Genomic DNA, 21055 nt, shown 5'->3' with positions numbered 1-21055 from the left:
CTACAGCCATTAACCTAAAGTTTGTACGCATCATTCAAGTATCAAATTGTTTTCCATCACTTTCCTGTTACGGTCCAGTACTCCCAATTCTACACTAACTAGGTGTATTCCCATGAAGAAACTGGCGCTCAGAGTGGTGGAGCGATCCACCTAGGGCCAGGCTCTAGAAGCTAATCCTCACACAGATTTTCTCCTCTATCGTCCCTATTAAATCTCCACATCCTGAGCTTGAGCCTGAGCGAATTCTGGCCTCAGCTTCAAGAAAACAGGATCCTGCGATCCGAAGCTGACTGGCAGAGAACAGCTAGGGAAACTGAGGTCCAGAGCCAGGACTCTGCGCCTGCAGAGGCGACTGCGAAGGGGGCGCGTCCTGCCCAGCGGGCCGCCCCCTCCCGCCCCCCACGCTGGGGTCCCCTCCGCCTTGTCTTTGCCCTCGCCAAGTCGCCACCTCGGGAGTGAGCCATGGTTGCGGCAGTGGCGACGGCGTGGCTGCTCCTGTGGGTCGCGGCCTGCGTGCAATCCGAGCAGGACTTCTACAACTTCAAGGCTGTCAACATCCGGGGCAAACTGGTGTCGCTGGAGAAGTACCGCGGCTCGGTGAGTGGCGGTCCCTTGCGGGCTTGGCGCTGGGGGTGGGGGTGGGGGGAGGGGCCTGCAGGGGCCCCCCAAGCAGGGGCTCAGTGCCGATGCTACTCTCGGATGTCACAGCTCGGACACCACCCCGGGCATCCCAGCCGCGCGTTCGTACATCCGGCGCTCCCAAGGCCCTTGCCCACTCAGCCCTGCGGCTACGTGGCACAGCTCAGGAGCCACCCGCGCTGAGCCACCTCGCTCTGCGAGGCTCAGGATCTCACCCAGAAGGTGAATGACCTCCGCTCTGCCTTTCCCAAGTGGAAAAGAAACCCTAGCCTTTATGGCCTTTTGCCGGTCCAGTCCAGCTTCTGTGCCTGTAACAGTGGGTCCAGTGAGAACGCAGAGAGACAGCGGAGGGAGTTACCATCTAAAATGGACCTTTTCGTGATTCTTAGGATCCACCCTCAGGCCTTGAGAGCGAAGACCCAACGGCAGAAAGCAATCCAAGTTGTAAGAGAACCCCATACACCCTTCCCATGCTTGACCCTCCTAAGGCCCATCCCTTAGAGGGCAGTTGTGATGGAGTGGAGAGTGGGCCGGCCCCTACTTACTGGACCGAATCACAGTAATGAGGAAGTGTGTCAGGATTGGGTCTTTTAAATAAGACTTGAGCAAGACAGATCAATCCAGACAAAGAGAGCTAGCCAAGTCCAGACACAGAAGCAAAACAACAAGAAAGGGATGGGGGGTGGGGGGCCCAGGGATTTCAGCAGCGGGTACTTGAAGGATACAAACGGCTAGACTGACCGGTGTTAGATGAAGCTTACTCGGCCAGGGAGACTTTGAACTATAAAGTTCAGAGAGTCTGGTGCTACACTGCGATGAAGAATCCTCTTAAGAGAGGAGCTTGGCGGCACACACTTTTAATCCCAGAAAGCTGGAAGAAGAGAGAAGCTGACCTCTGTGAGTTCAAGGCCAGTTTAGTGTCTATCTACATAGGAAGTTCCAGAAAGCCAGGACTACACTGTGAGACCCTATCTTGAGAAAAAAAAAATTAATTAATTTTAAAAAATCCTTCAAAGAACTTTCTGCCTCTTGAGATGGAGTTGGAGATCCTGGTGTGAAGACATGGTGCTGGACACTAACAGACATGTCCACCCATCATCCAGATTTGGATGGACCACAGACGAGTGGTTCAATATGCTTTTCTTGCAAGCAAGGCCTTCTTTAGGGACAGAACTGTTGTCAATAGCCTTGACCTTCTCGATTGCACAGGGAACCCTTGCCCTGACTAGTGTGCTATATACGTTTCAAGTGAGAAGACACTGTGGAAGCATTAGTAAGCTTTAGGTGCTCTCTGAATGGATGGTAGGTTTCATCAATGACATCATCAAGACTCCAGACAAAGGCCAGCAAGAGCAAGGCCATTACTAGTGAGGCCTCCCCTCCTCTCTAATGCAGCTAGACAAGAGACTCCACATTTCTCACCTGAGCAGCTCTAACAGCCATTAATTCATTGTTTATTATTCAGCAGCTACTGTATAGTACCTGGAAACCCAAGCCCTGAAAATAAACAGTGGTGATTAAAACAAGTTCATGTTTTAACCAGGCTTATGGAGAGGAGAGACAATAAATAAGGCACTGAAGACTGAACCAGGCAATCCCAACAGCAACGAAAGGCCAGGTGTGTGGGGCACACCTTTATTCCTAGCACTCAAGAGGCAGAGGCAGGGGGATCTGTGAGTTCCAGGCCAGTCTGATCTACAGAGTGAGTTCCAGATCAGCCAAGGCTCTTACAAAAAGAAAACCCGTCTCAAAAAAAAAAAAAAAAAAAATCAAGCAAAACCAAAACCAAAAAGCTTTAAAAAAGCTTTAAAAATACTAAAAGGTATAGGATATAGAATTAACCTGCACACAATTAATCCCAGCACTTGGGTAGCAGAAGCAGATATTCATAAGTTCAAAGCCAGTCTGGTCAACATAGCAAGTTGCAGGCCAGCTATAGCTATATTTGGTAATGAGCACTTGTCTCAAAAAAAAAAAAATTAAATAAATAAATAAAGGTAGAGTTAGCGAGCCAGTAAAATCGCTCAGTGGGTATGGCAAGCCTAAGGATCTGAGTTCAATTCCCAGGACTATACGATGGAAGGAGAGAACCACTTTCCACTGATCTCCATATCTACACTCCATGGCAAGTAGGACCACCCTGCCCATTTTGTTTAGTTTTGTCTTAAAGAGTTAGCATTAGAATTTACACCCCAGCAGGACAACTCTAGATACCCTTAAGTGCTAAGCTCAGAGAGAAACCGGGGAGCAGTCAATCCAGGGAAGCTGGTTACCCTAAGCTGGGCCTGCTGCTTGGGCCACACCCTCATTCGTACATACTGACCACTTGCTGTCTTCCTACCACATGCCTGATGCTGGGTGTAAGGATAACTGGGGCGACAGTCATTTAGGCCATGTTTGAGCATGAATGTTGAGGTAATCATTTGGAAATGTGCTTATTTCCTGGGTGGGCATATGTATCTACATATAGGGTGAAATGTATGTAATATATGAGAGAGACAGAGACAGAGACAGAGAGACATGGAGTTATGGGGATATGTTGTTTTATTTGCTAGCATATATATATACATGAAAATATCTTTCTAATATCTATTAATATTAAATAAATAATATAAATTATCTATTAAATTATAAATTATCTATTAAATTATCTATAAATAAATCTATTAAATATTATAATATTAGATATAATATTTAATTATTTAATAGATATAAAATATCTATACTCATGTATATATGAGTCTGTTTCTGTGCATGTGTATGTAAAATGTGAATAGGTTATTCGGTTTCATGAAGGGACTAAGAAGTGAGATTTTCCCCTTCACAAAGACTAGAGAGACACACATGATACAGGTTAAAAAGAAGCATCTTTTTTAATGATTTCAATAACGATCCAGCAGGAAAGAAGGTAGGAACCCTTAACTGGGGAAGGATATTTAGAGTTCTGATTTTTTTTTATCACCTCAGGCAGAGTGTACAATAGGTTGGATTAGCTCAATGATTCTCAGCTGGGGAAAACGTTGAAAAAGATATTTTTGTTAGTTAGGTGATGGTGGTGCACACCTTTAAGTGCTTGGGAGGCAGAAGCAGGTGGATCTCTGTGAGTTTGAGGCTAGCCTACAGAGTAAGTTGCAGGACAGCCAGAGACACACAAAGAAACCCTGTCCTAGGGAGAAAAAAAGATTTCTTTGTTATTACATTGTGTGTGTGTGTGTGTGTGTGTGTGTGTGTGTGTACATGCTTGTCATGGTCTCCAGGTGGAGGCCAGAGAACAGCCTAAGGGAGTCATTTCTTTCCTTCTACTCTGTGGGGCCCTGGGATTGAACTCAGATTGTCAGGCTTAGCAGCAATTGTCATCTCTCCAGTGTTTTGTTTTGCTTTGTTTTATTTTGAGACATAGGGTCTCACTATGCAGTGCCTGGCCTGGAACTTGCTATGTAGACCAGGTTGGTCTTGAACTCATGGAGATCCATTTACCTCTCTCTTCCTGCTACATGCAGGGATCAAAGGCATGCAACATTTTTGCTTTGCTTTGCTTTGCTTCTTTTTTCTTTTCTTTTCTTTCTAAGGGATGGTCTTACTATGTAGTCTGGGCTGGCCTCCAATTTGAAATTCTGCTGCCTCAGCTTCCTTAGAGCTGAGGTGTGTGCCTCCGACCCCATGGGGAGATATTTTGGTCATCAAGCCAAGCATCTAGTGTGTACAGGCTAGGATGATAACAAATCATCTCCAATAAACAGGACACTCCCCACAGTGAAGACTCATAGTTTTATTAGTGCTGAATCTGAGACTAGCTTGAGCAATTTGTGTCCACTGTTCCAGACTGGGAAATGATCTTCTTTGGGTAGCCAGGTGATATTATCCTAACTTGTTTTAAAAGCAGCCATGGAGATAGGGCTAGGGTGGCCAGGCAAAGGATTTTAATCTTTTAATAATACAGAGCTAGAAGCTGGATATGTAGCATTCATGCCAAAATTCTAAGTATATCACAACTCAGTTCCATCAGCTAGCTTTGTATTTATTGCCTAAAGCCTTTACAAAAATTAAAGCTCAGTGATCAAACTAAATATTTGTTTGCTGGAAAGGAGCAGATCAAAGGGGATTGTCCTGGGGGGCAGTCATTCTGTCTGTGTGTCCATGTGCTGGCAGCCTCCTTCCGAGGAAGGGTCCAGAGACACACACAGCTCTGCTTCCTTTTTCTTTAGAAATTTCTGGAGCCTATCTGGAATTTCTGAAGTACCCAGCTGACCGAACCAAACTGAACCCAAGTGTACCTGTCTCCTCCAAAAGATCACCTACTGACCTGTGCTCCCTGTGTGCATGCATGCCTTTCTGTGAATGTACAATGTGTATTTGTGGATATGTTTACTGCTAGCTAATGTAGGTGTGAATCATAGAGCATGTACATACAGTCACAGATATGCATGTATGTGTGTACATGTGTCTAGACCCCTATTGCTTACTTTTATGTGTGGGTGTGTTTCTATGAACATTATACACTTATTTACATATATATGCACATGGTATTCTTTCCTGTGTGAAGGAGTTGCCTATGTGAACACACCTGAGTAGGTACATGCATGCCTTTTTGCCGGATTGTATGTGACTCTGAGCTTTCTTCTTTTTTGTTTGATTTTGCCATGCAGGTTTCCCTGGTGGTGAACGTAGCTAGTGAATGTGGCTTCACGGACCAGAACTACCGAGCCTTGCAGCAGCTGCAGCGGGACCTGGGCCCCCACCATTTTAATGTGCTTGCCTTCCCTTGCAACCAGTTTGGCCAACAGGAACCAGACACCAACAGGGAGATTGAGAACTTTGCCCGCCGCACCTACAGTGTCTCTTTTCCCATGTTTAGCAAGATCGCAGTCACTGGCACTGGTGCCCATCCTGCCTTCAAATACCTAACCCGTGAGTCCTTCTTCCTCTCACCTTTCCTCCCTGGCCAGAGCAATGACTCCCGGGACAGCAGAAGCTGGTGGCTGGCTGGATCAGCTTTCTCTTCCTGATCCTTGGAGGAATGCGAAGGCAGCCATGCTTTCTCATGCTAGCACTTCCCTGAGATCTTGTCTTTACTCACAGGGGCTCCAGGAATGAGACAGGTCATCATGCCTTTGTTACTAGCTTATAGATCTGGATAGAGAAGGCAGGGCACAACCACGGACACCACATGCCTGGATTAGGATGACCAAGATGACTGGAAGTCTCTTGTTCTGAGACAAAGTCTCTATGCTAAAAGGAAACCTTCTCTTAAGCTGAAAAGATCAACCTAATTGCCATGCCTGGAATACCAGTGACAGGCAAGATGTGTGGGCTGTGAGTGAACTCATCAGTGCAGAAGGAGGCAATCGTTTGTTAGGTGTCCCATGCATGGTCTGTGTGCAACAGATAAGACAATAGAGAGACTGCTCAGAGATGATCTAAGGGGCTGCTTTTGTGTGTCTGGGGAGTGGGGCTCTGTGACCATTCAGGCAGTGTTTCAATGTCACTGTGCTCTTACTGTCTAGGTTGTATCAGGTGGGACATCTGTACAGCACTATCTGGAAGTCTAGGCAGCTGGCTCATTTTGTTAAGGATTAAGTTTTACAATATATGCTCGCTTATATTCTCTCTCTCAATCTCTCTCTCTCTCAATATTTCTCTCTCTCTCTCTCTCTCTCTCTCTCTCTCTCTCTCTCTCTCTCTCTCTCTCTCTCTCTCTCTCTCTCTCATTCTCCAAGACAAGATTTTACTGTTTAACAGCCCTGGCTATCCTAGAACTCACTTTGTAGACCAGGCTTTCCTAGAACTCACAGAGATTCGACTGCCTCTGCCTCCCAAGTGAGGGGATTAAAGGCATGTACCACTACTGCTTCAGAGGTTATCTCTGCTTCTTCAGACTGGCTTTCTCTGTAAGAAGCGGGGTTGGTTCAATAAGAGTCAAACATCTGATGGTCTGAGACTGCTCTTTAAAAAGTGGGGTTCTCAGGGGCGGGGCTAGAGAGTGGGCTTATCAGTTAAGTGCACTGTCTGGGTTTGATTCCCAGTATCCACATGGCAGCTCACAACTGTTGTTCCAGGGGATCTCTCTCTCTCTCTCTCTCTCTCTCTCTCTCTCTCACACACACACACACACACACACACACACACACGTGTGTGTGTGTGTGTGTGTGTGTGTGCACGTGTGTTTGATTCCTAGTCCCCACATGACAGCTCACAACCACCTGCTACTCCAGACTCAGGGGCTCTTTTCTGGCCTTCTTGGGCACTATACATATATAGTGTACAGACACACATGCAAGCAAAACACCTATACACATTTTTTTTAAAGAATTAAAGAGAACTAATACAAAACACCTTAATTCTTCAGTTGCAGATCTTGTGAACTTTGGAATCAGTTAGTTCTGCATTCTTGTTAAATCATCATTTCCCCTCCTACGTGTTCTGTTAGTTTTCTTCCAGTTCCTGCCATTGTTGATCAATCAGGCCCTTGCTTTAGAAGCACCTGGGAAGATTTCATAATTGCACAAACCTGAGCCCTACTCAAGCAAGAACCAAAAATTTATTTGAAGGCCCCACTCCCTGACAGTGATTTGGATTGTACCAGTACATGGCTAACCTTTGTTGCCATTAAGATTTAATTGGAAGCAGGACACTGAGGCGAAGGCCCTCACTTGGGAGGCAGAGCAAGGAAGAGAAGGCATTCCAAGGCTCTTCATCCACACTGCATAGCAAGACTAAGGTAGCCTGGGTTACATGGAATCCTCAGGTAGCCTGGGTTACATGGAATCCTCAGGTAGCCTGGGTTACATGGAATCCTCAGGTAGCCTGGGTTACATGGAATCCTCAGGAAGCCTGGGTTACATGGAATCCTCAGGAAGCCTGGGTTACATGGAATCCTATCTTGAAACAAAACAGACTTGGAGAACTGGGTATGACTATGTGTTGACCCTGTAAAGGGGCATTGAGAGTGCTGTGTCAGGTACTTCCCAGGCTCCTGAAGCAGCCTCTCTCGGTCTGGATCCCACACTGGGATGTACTGGAGAGCTTTTAAAGGGTGCTGATAGCTGGGTGTTGTTGGTGGCTCTAATTTAAGAAATCTAGGTGAAGCCTGGGCACCAGAATTATTCCAATCCTGGGATCCCAGGAGAGGATACGGGGGGCGGGGGGGGGGGGCCGGCGCATTCATCTTCTGCTCCCTTTTTCTCTAGAGATGTCTGGGAAGGAGCCCACCTGGAACTTCTGGAAGTACCTAGTGGACCCAGATGGGAAGGTGGTGGAGGCATGGGATCCCACTGTGCCAATGGAGGACATCAAGCCCCGTATTACAGAGCAGGTGATGAAGCTCATTCTTCGGAAACGAGAAGACTTGTGACCGGGTCCCCCTGAAACCCCATCCCTCAGCAAACCCAAGTGGTGCTTCACTGGCAGAGAACCAATGCCTCTCTTCCCTTCATACCTCGGAAGACAAAGCGTAAAACTTGGATGATTTGAATCCAAGAGCAACAAACAGGAACTGCTGACCAATGGGAGTTCTTAACAGCACATCACCAGCCAGCGGGCCTCTAGCCAAAGGAAACATGGCAAGGCTATGAAGAAAACATGTAGATGGATATGAGGCAATCCTCTACCTAGCCAGGCCAAGTCTTACCTCACAGGGAGGCTGTGAGGATTAGTATCTAATACCCACAAACGTGCCTGGGGCAGTGCTAGCCAAAGGGGAGGCACTCTGCACTGTTTTCTGCATGTAAACAAACACCATTTGTGATAATAAAACCTGAGCTCGATGTAAATGTCTAGGCCATGGAAACCTGGGCCAAATGTGTTTGCCATTTTTGTCATTTTTTTCCTTAATTTCAAAAGACACATGTTCTTAGGGAGTATGATAGGAGCAAAGACTTCAAGTTCAAACACTTGGAAGACTCTAGAAGCTATTCCCAGAGAGGAAAAAAAAAAAAAAGGCACAGAAAGAGAGAGCACACTAATAAAAACACAAATAATAAAACAGAAGTAAACACTGTCAGTAATTTGGTGTGGATGTTGGCGACTTCCAGCCCTTTTAACTTTTTTCAATCAAGCCGAGCATTAATGCTCAATTAAAAAAAATACTCCAGTCAATGTATCATTCACTACAATAGAAATGGGTGACGGATATTCTCATAATCTAAATGTGAGCTATCCCCCAGGCTATACCGGAACACCGAGTTTCCAGCTGGTGGTGGTGTTTTGGTTGAGGGTGGGTGGGTCATGGAACCTCTTACATATAGGACAGATGTATAGCTGTCAGAGCCGGATTTCAGGATGCTGGCCGGACACAGGCTCTTCTTTCAGACTGCTCTGACAGTATGACCCCCGCTGCCACACACAGACTGCTTCGACAGTGTGACCCAGCCACCACATGCTCCACGGCCAGGAGCCAGTCCCACCAGTGTGCCTTCTTGGTTACAATGGACAGATAGTCCCTGAAACTGAGTCACGAGAAATCTTTTCTCCCTTAAGTTGCATTGGCCAGATACTTTATCACGGCCAGGAGAAAAGTAAACAATGTGAGATACATTTGCAGACTACAGGTGCCCAGTAAGGGTTCCAGAAATGGCAGCTCCTTTGGGTGGAATGTTCTCAGGGAAGGCATCTGGGGCCCTTGCCATCCCAACCGGGTCTCCCTAGAAGGAACAGGCCTTACTTGCTTGTCAAATTGCACCTAGAGTTCTCAGTATTTTCTTTTTTAAGACAGTGTTTCTTTAGATAGTCCCGGCTATCCTAGAATTTGCTATGTAGACCAAACTGGCCTCAAATTCACCCTCTCTTCCTCCCAAGTGCTGAATAAAATGTGTGTACTACCACACTCGCCTCTAAGAGGTTTATTTTTTTTTTTATTCATTATTTGGGAATCTCACATCATGTACCTCAATCACTCTTACCTCCTAGCCTTCCCATGCCCACCCACCCTCCGTTTAACACCCCCCACATGTAAACACACAAAGAAAAGAAGGGGAAAGAAAACCAAGTCTGTTTTGTGTTGTCCACAAACTCACTGGAGTATGGTCAAATTCCTCGTAGCCAGCCCCAAGGAAGGATGAGCCTTTCTTCGCTGGCATCCAGGCCAGAAGTCACCAACTGTGGAGAGCCATGCCATGCAGTGGGGTTTGCTTTTCTTCTTTTATTCCTGATGGGGGAGAAATTTGGGCCACTTAATCCACAAGTTTGAGAACATTGCAATACATACAGAACATAAGATCTCTCATGGAAGTCTGGGGCCTATTGATTAAGCCAGACTGGCTGGCGAGAGACCCTGGGGATCCTCCTGTCTCTCTGACTTACAGGATTCATGCCTGACTTTATATATATGCTGGGGACCAAACTCAAGTTTTTGTGTACCTTATCAACCGAGCCACCTCCCTAGCCCCATTTAGTTCCATTTAGAAAAATGTACTCCTCATATAGCCCCAGCTGGCCTTGAACTTAAAACCCTCTACCTCATTGTCCCTAGTGATAACTTCCTAAACACCATTAAAAAAAAAATGCCTGTAGCTTTGATAAACTAAGTTTTTTAAATTTTTCTTGTTGCTACATTTGGACTTTAAGAGCGATGATAAAGCTCATCCTCTTGTCTGTTAGTCTTTTAAGGAGGCCTGTGCTGGGGTGTGATATGCAGAAGGCTGTATGCTGTGCTGATGAGTCAGAGGAAGGATGGCACAGACCTTGTCTCAGTAACCTCACAGTCGGACACAAGTGAATCCTGAGGGGTGAAGGTTATTCCTCCAGTTGGACTCTGTTGCTTGTGCTGTTTTGCCTTTTCAAAGCAGGGACAGTTTGCATTAAGGAAGGTTTGTGCTTGTGGATTTGAATCCAAGGTTGGGACATCTTGGGGGGTGGTCCTTGGCCGCGGAGCCTCCACGGACAGCACCTGGAGCCTCTGCATGGGGGAAATATTGGCCCCTTGTTGGAGAAACTTTTCCTTCTGTTGTGTAAATTATTTGCTAGCTTACAATCTTTTACCTAAAACAAACACTCCGCTGTCTCCTGACGTTGGTACACCTATTACTCAGTATCTTGGTTCATCCTGGTCTCCCCAGGGTGGAAGCCCCCCTAGATATTGGCATCCCCCAAAATTCCTTATAGGCCCTAGATACCACCTGGTCCACAAAGCCTCCAAATGCCTTTTCTGGTGCACCCCAGGGCACAGGACTTTTTATTTTTAATGTATGGAGGGGGCACACATACCACAGCGCATGTGTGGAGAGCAGGAGCAACCTGTGGGAGTCAGCTCTCTCCTTGCCCCATGGGGGTTCCTGAGATAGAACTCAAGTCATCAGGCTTGGCAGCAATTGCCTTTACCCACTGAACCATGTTATCTGCCCATGATGGTTTTTTTTTCTACTACTCTTTTTTTAGATCTTCCTGTGACTTAATGATTTATGTCTGTTTCCTGTCCTCTCAGTGTATGGTAGGCCAATTAGAAATAGGCATTGCTTCCTTGAATATATACAGCCATATGTATCTTTTCTATATTATATTTCCTAGTCATTTTTCTTTGTGTATGCATATATTTGGAACATGATCCCAGGAGTACAAGCCTGAGACAAATGCATAGGAGAGGGCCTGAGGAGACAGCTTAGCGGCTAAAAGCACTTACTGTGGAAGCCTGGTGGCCTGAGTTCAATCCTCAGAACCCACAGAAAAAGGAGAAGGAGAAAATCAACACTAAAAAGCTGGGCACTGGCATCCATAGCAGACCCCAATAATAAGTAATTTTTAAAAATATTTTAAAATTTTAAATTATTTAAAAATATTAAAATTTAAAAAACATTTAATAATTGAGAATTTTTAAAATTTAAATTATATAAGTGAAACAAAGCTTCTAAAAGTTGTGTTGGGCCTGGCCTGATGATACTTGCCTATAAATCCAACACTTTGGAGTTACAGAAGGCAGAAGGATCAGGAGTTAAGTTTACTTCTGCTACACGGTGAGTTTGAGGCCAGCCAGACTAGGGACCCTGTCTTAAAGAAAAACAAAGATAACAGAGCTGAAGAGATGGCTTAGCAGGAAAGAGTGCACCCTGCTCACAGAGGAGCTTCATTCGGTTCCCAAACCCCTTGTCAGTCAGCTCACAATCACCTATCACATCACTTCCAGGGAATCGGATACTCCTGGCTGCCATTGGTACCACGATGTATTCGCACAGACCTACACACACACACACACACACACACACACACGCACACACATAGGTGGAGAATGAATGAGTCCTGAGTAACATGAGCAAGGCCATATCAAGGACCCCAGTGCCTCAGACCCATAAGGATGGCCCATCCATGTGCGTTCTAAGAAGACATAGAAAACCCCCAATCTAATATGTGTGTATATGTATATATATAAACATAAACATAAACATACACACACACACACACACACACATATATATATATATATATATATATATATATATATATATATACAAACTCCCTTCTAGCTGAGAAACCCCATCTTATATTTATGAGACTATGGGGAATTTTAATTTCTTAGAGTCCATTGTTTCATATAATATATATGAATATATAAATAATATATATCTTATGTATTTATGTGTATATTTGGAACATGATCCTAGGAGTACAGGCCTGAGATAAATGTATAGAAAAGGGACTGGGGAGATTTTACGTTTATATATATGTATATTTATGTGCGTGTGAGTGTGTGTGCATGTGCATATGTGTGTGCATGTGCGAGTGCGTGTGTGTGTGTGTGTGTGTGTGTGTGTGTGTGTGCGTGTGTGTGTGTGTGTGTGTGTGTGTGTGTGTAGTGACCCCTCCCCAAGTTCATATTCAAGGTCCAGATGTAAGTTTTAAGTTTAAATAGAAAGTAAGGATGTCTGAATAACTAAATACTTCCATTCAAGGTGTGATTCCACCCATCACTGATCCATCATTGCCTGGGCACTAGTCTGTCCTGCAAGGTGGTCTGACAAGTTGTCATAACTGTGAAATCTCTTTCTGAGGGGCAAGCTCCCCTCTAGCTCTCCTCTAGCTGAAGGTCCCCATCTTATCTTTCCACTATCATGAGACTAAGGGGAGTTCCAATTTCTTGGAGTCCATGGTTTCAACTGTCCGATAGGCAAAGGGAGGACATGGTGTCTTTCTTTAGAACATTGAGCATCAGATCCATGCAGGTCCATGTCTAGAACTGGACACCAAAGATTAAAATTTTCCTCAAAAGATTTGAGTTCAGCCAGTGATGGCTTTAATCCCAGCACTCAGGAGGCAGAGGCAGGCAGATCTTTGAATTTTAGGCCAGACTGGTCTAAAGAATGAGTTTCAAGAAATCCAGGGCTACATGGAGACCCTGCCTCAGGAAAACAAACAAATACCAATAAGAAGTTTGGAGTCCCGCTGATGAGTTCACACTTCTCATTAAACATGTATTTCCACAGACTTTACGGGCTTTTGGCTGGCTCTAGTTTCTTCTAACGCACACAAAACTCCTATCAATCCTCTGCCCTTAGCCATTAGTTTAGCCATGATCTGCCAAGATCCTGATTTTAAATTAATCCTTTGGCTATCAGTTGGCACTTGAGCAGTTGATATATGAGTATCCACTGACAGTTTAATTATCTCTGAACACCTGCTTATCATCCAGATACTATACTCATTAGGCTGTATTACATGACAGTTTGGCTGCATGCTAAGCCTTTATTAATAATCAATATTTTAATAACTTGCTTTAAGCATATTACTGATTCTATAGCTATCTGCCATTATTTAGAGTAGTCCTCCATGTACTCGTATCTGCTAATGAGGTAGAACAGAAACACAGGGTCAGTTGTGAAAACATGGAAAGGAAGAAGGAATGGAGGAAGGAAGGAAGGAAGGAAGGAAGGAAGGAAGGAAGGAAGGGGAAAGAAAGGAAGAAGAAAAAAGAAAGGAAGGAAGGAAAAATGACAGAGAGAGAGAGAGAGAGAGAGAGAGAGCCCCCCCCTTTCCCTGGCCTTGGCTGACAGCTCTAGGCAGTTGAAAATAAGGAATTCCAACACAATTACACTTGCTTTGGACTTTGCTTCTTCCCAGTTGGAAACCTGCAATTTTCTGGGGATCTCACCAGGAACTCTCTTTCTAGTGAAAGGGTGTCTAGCTCCTTGTGCAATCCCAGTGGCTCCTGCTTTCATTCTATCAGATTGTAATCCATCTAACTGGTCATCAGAGTCACCCTGTAATTCCACTTATCAAAGAGAGAAGGGCCGGGAAATAGCAAAGTAGATGAAGGCACCTGCTACAAGCCCAGCAACCTGAATGTAATCCCAGATGGTGGAGAGAGAGAAAGGACTCCCGCAGGAGGCCTTTGACCTCCACCCATGTGATGTGATACATGTTCACATGTGTGCAAGCACAGATCTACATACACACAGAGACAAAAAGATCTCTCTCTCTCTCTCTCTCTCTCTCTCTCTCCTTTCTTGCACATACACTTTGGGTTCCATGTACAAACTCTCTGTGTACGCAGGGATAACTTGAATTTTGTTCTTTTAGCTCTCTGTGGGTATATGCCACATGTGTGCAGTGCCTACAGAGGCCAGAGGAGGGCGTCAGATCTCCTTTAGTTGGAGCCACAGTTAGTTAAGAGCTGTCCAACATGGGTGCTAGGAACTGAAGTCAGGTTCTCTGCAAAAGCAGAAAGTGATTTAAACCACTGAGCCACCTCTCCAGCTCCTTTTCTCTTTTCTTTTCCTTTCTTTCTTCTTTCTTTTCTTTTCTTTTCTTTTCTTCCTTCCTTCCTTCTTTTCTTTTTTCTTTCTTTCTTCCTATTTTAATGAGACAGGATCTGACTATATAGTCTTAGCTAGCCTGGAATTCAGTGTTTAGACCAGACTAGCTTCATACCTCCTGAGTGCTGAGATTAAAGAGCTGTGCACCACCATGCCCAGTCAGAGGTTTCTAAGCAACCTCTGAGACATAACTTGAGAGCCATGAAGATGGTATCTGCAGCGAACACCAGGACACCTAGCTGCAACTCTCTCCCTTGAGAATGCCATGCCCATGTGGGTAGGACTTATTCTTTTACAAAGCACCTCTTTCTCTTAACCTTTATACTTAAAATCTGTACTTAAATATCTCTAATGAACGTGGTTTCATACAGACTAGTCCTGGAATTCTTTTCTGGATCAAAGCCAAGGATCCCGTTAGTACCTGAGCCAAGGCCCTGAAAAATTATGAGAGTTTCTCATGCTACTTCCAGGAGCAGTGTGGAGCAATGTTTCCAGGCTTCTGTCACCACTGACACTAATAACCACAATGTCTACCTGAAACTCAGAGCGTACCAACCCCTACATTCAATATGTTTCCCCTATATATAAACACCAAGGTAAAGATTAATTATAGCTGGGCAGTGGTGGCGCACACCTGTAATCCCAGCACTCTGGGAGGCAGAGGCAGGCAGATTTCTGAGTTCAAGGCCAGCCTGGTCTACAGAGTGAGTTCCAGGACAGCCAGGGCTACACAGAGAAACTCTGTCTCGTAAAAACAAAAAACAAAAAACAACAAAAAAAGAAGTGTTCTATCATTCTCCCTCTCCTCCCCTCCCCTCCCCTCCCCTCCCCTCTCCTCTCCTCTCCTCTCCTCTCTTCCCCTCCCCTCTCCCCTCCTCCCCTCCCCTCCCCTCCCCTCTCCTGTCCTCTCCTCTCCTTTCCATTCCTGGATGAATAGAATATATAGTATAAATTCACTAGACAAAAGTTTGATTTGAACTCGGGAGAGGATAACCAGGATGGCTTGAAATGCTGAAATGTCATCATACAATCACAACAGCAACTTAAAAATGATGAATCCAAGCCAGGCATGGTGGCATACAATTTTAATCTCAGCGCTCTGAAGGCAAAAGCAAGTGGATCTATATGAATTAGAGGCCAGCCTGATCTACAGAACAAGTTCCGGGACAGCCAGAGCTACATAGTGAGACTCTGTTCCATGAGGGGGAGGGTGGGAGTAATGAATTATTTATTTCTGAGTATTTTCATTAATATTTCCAGATCACAGCTCACCATAGATAAGTGCTGTAGATGAGAGGCACTAGTGCAGATTGCCAGCCATAGACTCTGGTTAGTAGGTTTTGTGAGTTAGGCGCCATCGATGGCTGCAGTCATGACAATGGTCTTTGTCTTTTGTTGACCGCTCCTTGAGCTCTCCTTGCAGCTCCGGATGGTTTTCTACTATATCAGTGCATCCTGTGTCCAATGCTCATTACTAGCTGCAATGTTGTCTTCAAGCTGGACAGATGATGGAGGGAGGAAAAGTGAACGGCCAAGGGACAGTGTGTCCTGGAGCATCAGAATTCAAGGAGACGTTCACTCATCGACAACAGTTCTCGAGCTCTGCTCAAGTGTGAGGCCCTTGCTGTGTTCTTAGGGTACATCAGTGCTCAAAACAGGCACATGCCCAGCTGTGGGGACTTAGAATAGTGGGAGAGACAAATAAGTACCAATTACTTAATCATTACAACTGGGACAAGCACCGAGAGCCGGGAGTCATGGGAACACACACAAGTGGCTCTTGGCCTATTCTGGAGTTCAGAGAACACCTCCCTGAAAACTGACATTAAAGCTGTGAGCTCTAATTTTTAAAAAGAATTAGAGATTAAGGTATGGAAGTCCTAATGGATGGAGTAGCTTGGGCAAAAATGCTTAGGAAGAAAGATTTTGGCTTTGATGGAGCCAGAACTGCCGGCAGCCAAGTCATACGAGTCTGGAAAGGTAGACTGGCCAGTTCAGGAACAACTTAGTGATCTATGTGAGGACTGATAGTGAGCTGAGTCAGCATGGCATAGCCTGGCATACATGGAGGAAACTGAGGCAGAGGAAGCCATCACTGGTGGAAGCAGGCTTCTCTGGGGGCTTCTTGGAGGACAGGCAATCCTGGAGACACCGTGGAAGGAGAAACCTCCATCAGGACCAACCTAGGGGTTGCTAGAGGGAACTGCACCTCCTTTCACATCCCTGGGTCCCACTGTAATGATTATTATATTGGACATGGTCCAGAGGCCATATTTTAAGAAATCCTGCCTAAGGTATGGCAAAACAAAACTGGTAGACAAGTTTCCTCTCCTGCCCACTCCTCCACCAGCTCCTGTGTCCTTGGTTTTATCTGTGGTTTCTGCTACTTTGTAACAACACAGATTTCCCTGCTCTAAGAGGAACCCAGGAGGAAAGAGATCTTGATTTCATCCTATGAAAAAGCCAGCCCTTTGCTCTGCTATGACTTCATCAGCGGTCCAGGACAATCACTCTGCCATCCCTAGGAGGTCGCCATCATCTACATGGCCCAAGAAGGCTGCCCATCCCAACGACATTCCTCCTGTGCCCTGTCTTATCATTTAAAATGCAACCACCTATGTCCAGACAGTGGTGACGCAGGCCTTTAAGCTCAGCACCTGGGAAGCAGAGACAAGTGGATCTCTGAGTTTGAGGCCAGCCTGAAACAGGGCAAGTTCCGGGACAGCCAGTGCTATACAGAGAAACCCTGTCTCAAAAGACCAAAACAAACAAACAAACAAACAAAACAACAAAACCCAGCAACAACAAAAATTCAGTCACCTAGCCACACCACACCCAGCTCACTAGAATATAAAATGTTTATCCTATACGGTCTCCAGACGAGAACCGAGGATTTAAAGAGGGCATGGTGACACCTGCCTGGAATTCCCAGTACTTAGGACGCAGGAAAGAGGATCAGGAATTCAAGGTCTTCCTCTGCCTGGGACACATGAGAATGGAAGAAGGGTAGAAGGAAGAGAAGAGAGAGAGAGAGAGAGAGAGAGAGAGAGAGAGAGAGAGAGAGAGAGAGAGAACAGAGGTTGAGGAGGCAGGGTCACCTATACTCTGACCTCTCCCCTTTTCATCCGGTTGCTTCCTGGTTTTACAGGAGTCTGTTCACTGCTGTGGTAGTGGCCTCCACATTTGCATACTAACAGGAAGAAGCCACAAAAGAGGATAAAGGTGGAGGGATTAAGGGAGATATGGGAATTCACCATCCTTAGAGTTCATTTTCTTCGTCCAAATACTCCAACCCATCTTTCCAATTTTGTTCTGTTTTGTTGGGTTTTTTTGTTTTTGTTTTTTTCCTTCGGGACAAAGTTTCTCTGCATAGCCCTGGCTGTCCTGGACCGCTCTCTGCAGACCAGGCTGGCCTCGAACTCAGAAATCCACCTGCCACTGCCTCTGCTTCCCAAGTGCTGGGATTAAAGGTGTGTGCCACCACTGCCAGGTTCCATCTTTCCTACTGCAAGGTGAAAAATGCTCTAGAAAACTCTCCCCAGCAACCCATCTGTTCCACTGCACTTTGACCGAGAACGCCTGCTGGGCTCTTTCCCAACTTCAGTCCATTGCCTAGGAGGAAATTCTCCTTCAGGCCTTATCTCTGGGCCTTATCTCTATGGTATTCTGAGCATAGCAAACATCTGACTCAAAGCAGATGTTCAAAATGCACTGGGAAGGGTGGAGGGCAGGGTACTGCAAGACTGGTGAGGTGGCTCAGCAGGTAAAAGGGCTTACCAACAAACATAATGACTTGATTTCTGTCTAGGACCCACATGGTGGAACACAGAACCAACTGTCAACATGCACCATGGCCTGTACGGATCATTCTCACAGCACTCCAGCTCCGGAGGACCCAACAACCTCTTCTGGCCTCTGATGGTTACTTCCCAAGGTCAGACTAGCTGACTCAGACTTGTCCCGTAGGAGAAAAATGTTTGCAGAAAATCCAGGACTGGAGGCATGAGAGACGGCCCAGCCATTAAGGGCAGGCTCTTAACTGCTCTGTCCTTCCAGAGAACCCAGGTTTGAATGCAGCACCCACATGACATCTGACAACCATCTGTAATTCCATTTCTAATGGATTTGATTCCCTCTTCTGGCCTTTGTAGGTACCAAGTATGCAAGTGGTACACAGGCATACATGCATGCAGAACATCCATACATAGTTTTAATTTTTTTTAAAGGAAGGAAAGAAGGAAATCTAGGGTTCATCAGCAAATCTTGTTGTAAAGATGGTTGGTTGATCAAGATGACCTGAACAACCCTGCCAGCTACATACTGAGACTGGATCTCCACAAACGAGATGACTGGAAATTAAATGCTTCTCAGCCACGCGAGGAAGTCCACACATCTGATTCCAGAACTCAAGAGGCAGAGACAGGAGAAGCTCCCAATATCCAAGCCGTTTTGGTATATACAGCAAATTCTGGGCCAGTCAGGGCTATTTAGCAAGGATCGTGTCTCAAAAAATTAAAATCCAAACCCGGGGAAATCAAATGCTGAGGACGCAAAGGGAAAGGAGCCCTTATTCTCTGCTCATGGGAGTGCGAACAGTGTGGCCGCTGTGGAGATTGCTGGGGAGTTCGTTCAAAAAGCTAAAAACAGAACTAGTATATGACCCAGCTAGACACCCAGATAATACACCCAGATACATGTACAAGAATTATTAAGTCAGGACACCACAGACATATTAGACAGCCATATACACACACACACACACACACACACACACCCCATACAGTTAGTTTGTTTGTTTGTTTGTCTGTGGGAGGTAGCTCTGGCTGTTCTGGAACTCACTTTGAAGACCAGGCTGGCCTTGAACTCACAGAGATCCACCTGCCTGACCACTGGGATCAAAGGCTTCCCATACTATTCCTAGCTGTCAAGGTATGAAATTAGTTTAGATGTCCACCAAAAGCAGAACAGGCCAGGGAGATGCTTAAAAGATAAAAGTACTTGTGACCACCCCACATGATGACCCAAGTTCAATTGTCAGGACCCACCAAGGTAGAAGGAGAGACCCCTGAGCTCCACATGTAAGTCTTAGCTTATGTGCCCCCATCTCCCATAAAATTAAATAAAAAAGAAATGTAATTTAAAAATTGAATAAAGAAAGTGTAAAACATGAACAATGGAGTTTTTGTTCTTTATTTATTTATTGACAAGGTCTCAAAATATCCCAGATTGACTTGGACCTTGCTATGTAGACCAGGCTGGGCTTGAACTCACAGAGATCTGCCTGCCTCTGAAGGGGTGGGATTGAAGCCATGAGCCACCAGGTCCGGCTTATTTCACACAGGTGGTTATGTATTTCTGTCTGGCTTCCAGGTCTCCATGCAGCCATGGCTGACCCTGAACTCCTGGTTCTCCTCTCCACCTCTCACATCCCAGGGTCTCAGAAAGACTGGAATTGTTACACATATATGTGGGTTCTCCCTGGTTTTCCTGAGTTGTATTTTTTGTTTTTTAATTTGTGTGCATGAGTGTTTTACTTGAAGACATCAGATCCCCTGGAAATGGCACTGTGAATGGCTGGTTTCCATGCCTGGCCACACTAGGGTTTTTGTTTGTCAGTTGTAAAGAATGAGATCGTGTCATTTGCAGGAAAACGGATGGAACTGGAGATCACCATGCTAAATGCAATAATTAAGATTCAGAGAGACAAATGTCAGGAACTGGAGAGATGGCTCAGTGGTTAAGCACACCGACTGCTCTTGTGGAAGACCTGGGTTCAGGTCACAGCTGTAGGGCTCCAATGCAAGGGGTTCCAGGGCCCTCTTCTGCCTCTGACTACACTGCACACACACGTATGCACAGACACTCACACATAAGGAAAAGTACAGAGACCTTTTAAAAATAATATTAACAGCTAAAACAAAAAATGCTTCAAATGTCAAGTACTTGTGAAGAAACAAAACTATTGATGAAGACAAAACTGTCCAGCCAAACTGGTAAACAGTTTGGCAATGTTTAAAAAGTGTGTTTGTTTGTTTGTTTGTTTGTTTGTTTGTGTTGTTTTTCATTTTTGTTTTTTTGAAATGGGGTTTGGCTGACCTGGAAATCAACAAGATCTGCCTGCTGCCTCTGCCCCTGGGCTTGAGAGAGAGAGAGAGAGAGAGAGAGAGACAGAGACAGAGACAGAGAGACAGAGAGACAGAGGGAGAAGGAAAAAACTTAGGAGCCTAAATGTCCAAGAACTAAACATTCCATGATGTGAGCAGAAGGGAGCAGAAAATTTATACCACAGCAAAAATGAATCAAGGAGCTAGAGCCGGAGCCCCGGCATGAACAGAGACCCTAAACAGAAGGCTGGGTGGAAAACTCGCTCTGAAAGAATCGTGGCATTGTTATGTTTAAATTTTAAACCACAGGCAAGGCAAAAGCAGCTCCACACCAAGATCCAAAACAGGCGCCAGCGTTAGTGAGCTCTGGAGAGCCCTCCCTCGGGCGGTTTGTGGGGTGAGGTGAGGGAGGGGAACTTCAAGCCCGACTGATTAAAAAAGATTTTTTTTCCCTTTAACTAGAGGGTCCATCTTTGTTTTAGTCTTTTGTCATTGTGTGTGTCTTAAAGATTGTGGAGTAAAGCAACCAACACACCCGATTAAAAACCTGAGGAAACGGTTGGAATAGCTGACTGG

At 45.3% G+C, this 21055-nt stretch overlaps 1 protein-coding gene across 1 annotated transcript; it reads left to right on the top strand.

Moving 5' to 3' along the window:
• The first annotated feature begins 391 nt into the window (after positions 1–391).
• Positions 392–9439, top strand: Gpx7 (glutathione peroxidase 7). Its single transcript, XM_052176969.1, has 3 exons — positions 392–597; positions 5286–5547; positions 7827–9439. Exons 1-3 carry the CDS (start codon positions 463–465, stop codon positions 7988–7990), a joined length of 561 nt encoding a protein of 186 aa, XP_052032929.1. The 5' UTR covers positions 392–462; the 3' UTR covers positions 7991–9439.
• Positions 9440–21055: the final 11616 nt, after the last annotated feature.

This window comes from Apodemus sylvaticus, chromosome 3 (genome assembly GCF_947179515.1).
Source record: "Apodemus sylvaticus chromosome 3, mApoSyl1.1, whole genome shotgun sequence".
Classification (NCBI taxonomy): Eukaryota; Metazoa; Chordata; class Mammalia; order Rodentia; family Muridae; genus Apodemus; species Apodemus sylvaticus.
Note: the sequence above shows the minus strand (reverse complement) of the source record. Positions and strands in the feature narration are given on the sequence as shown.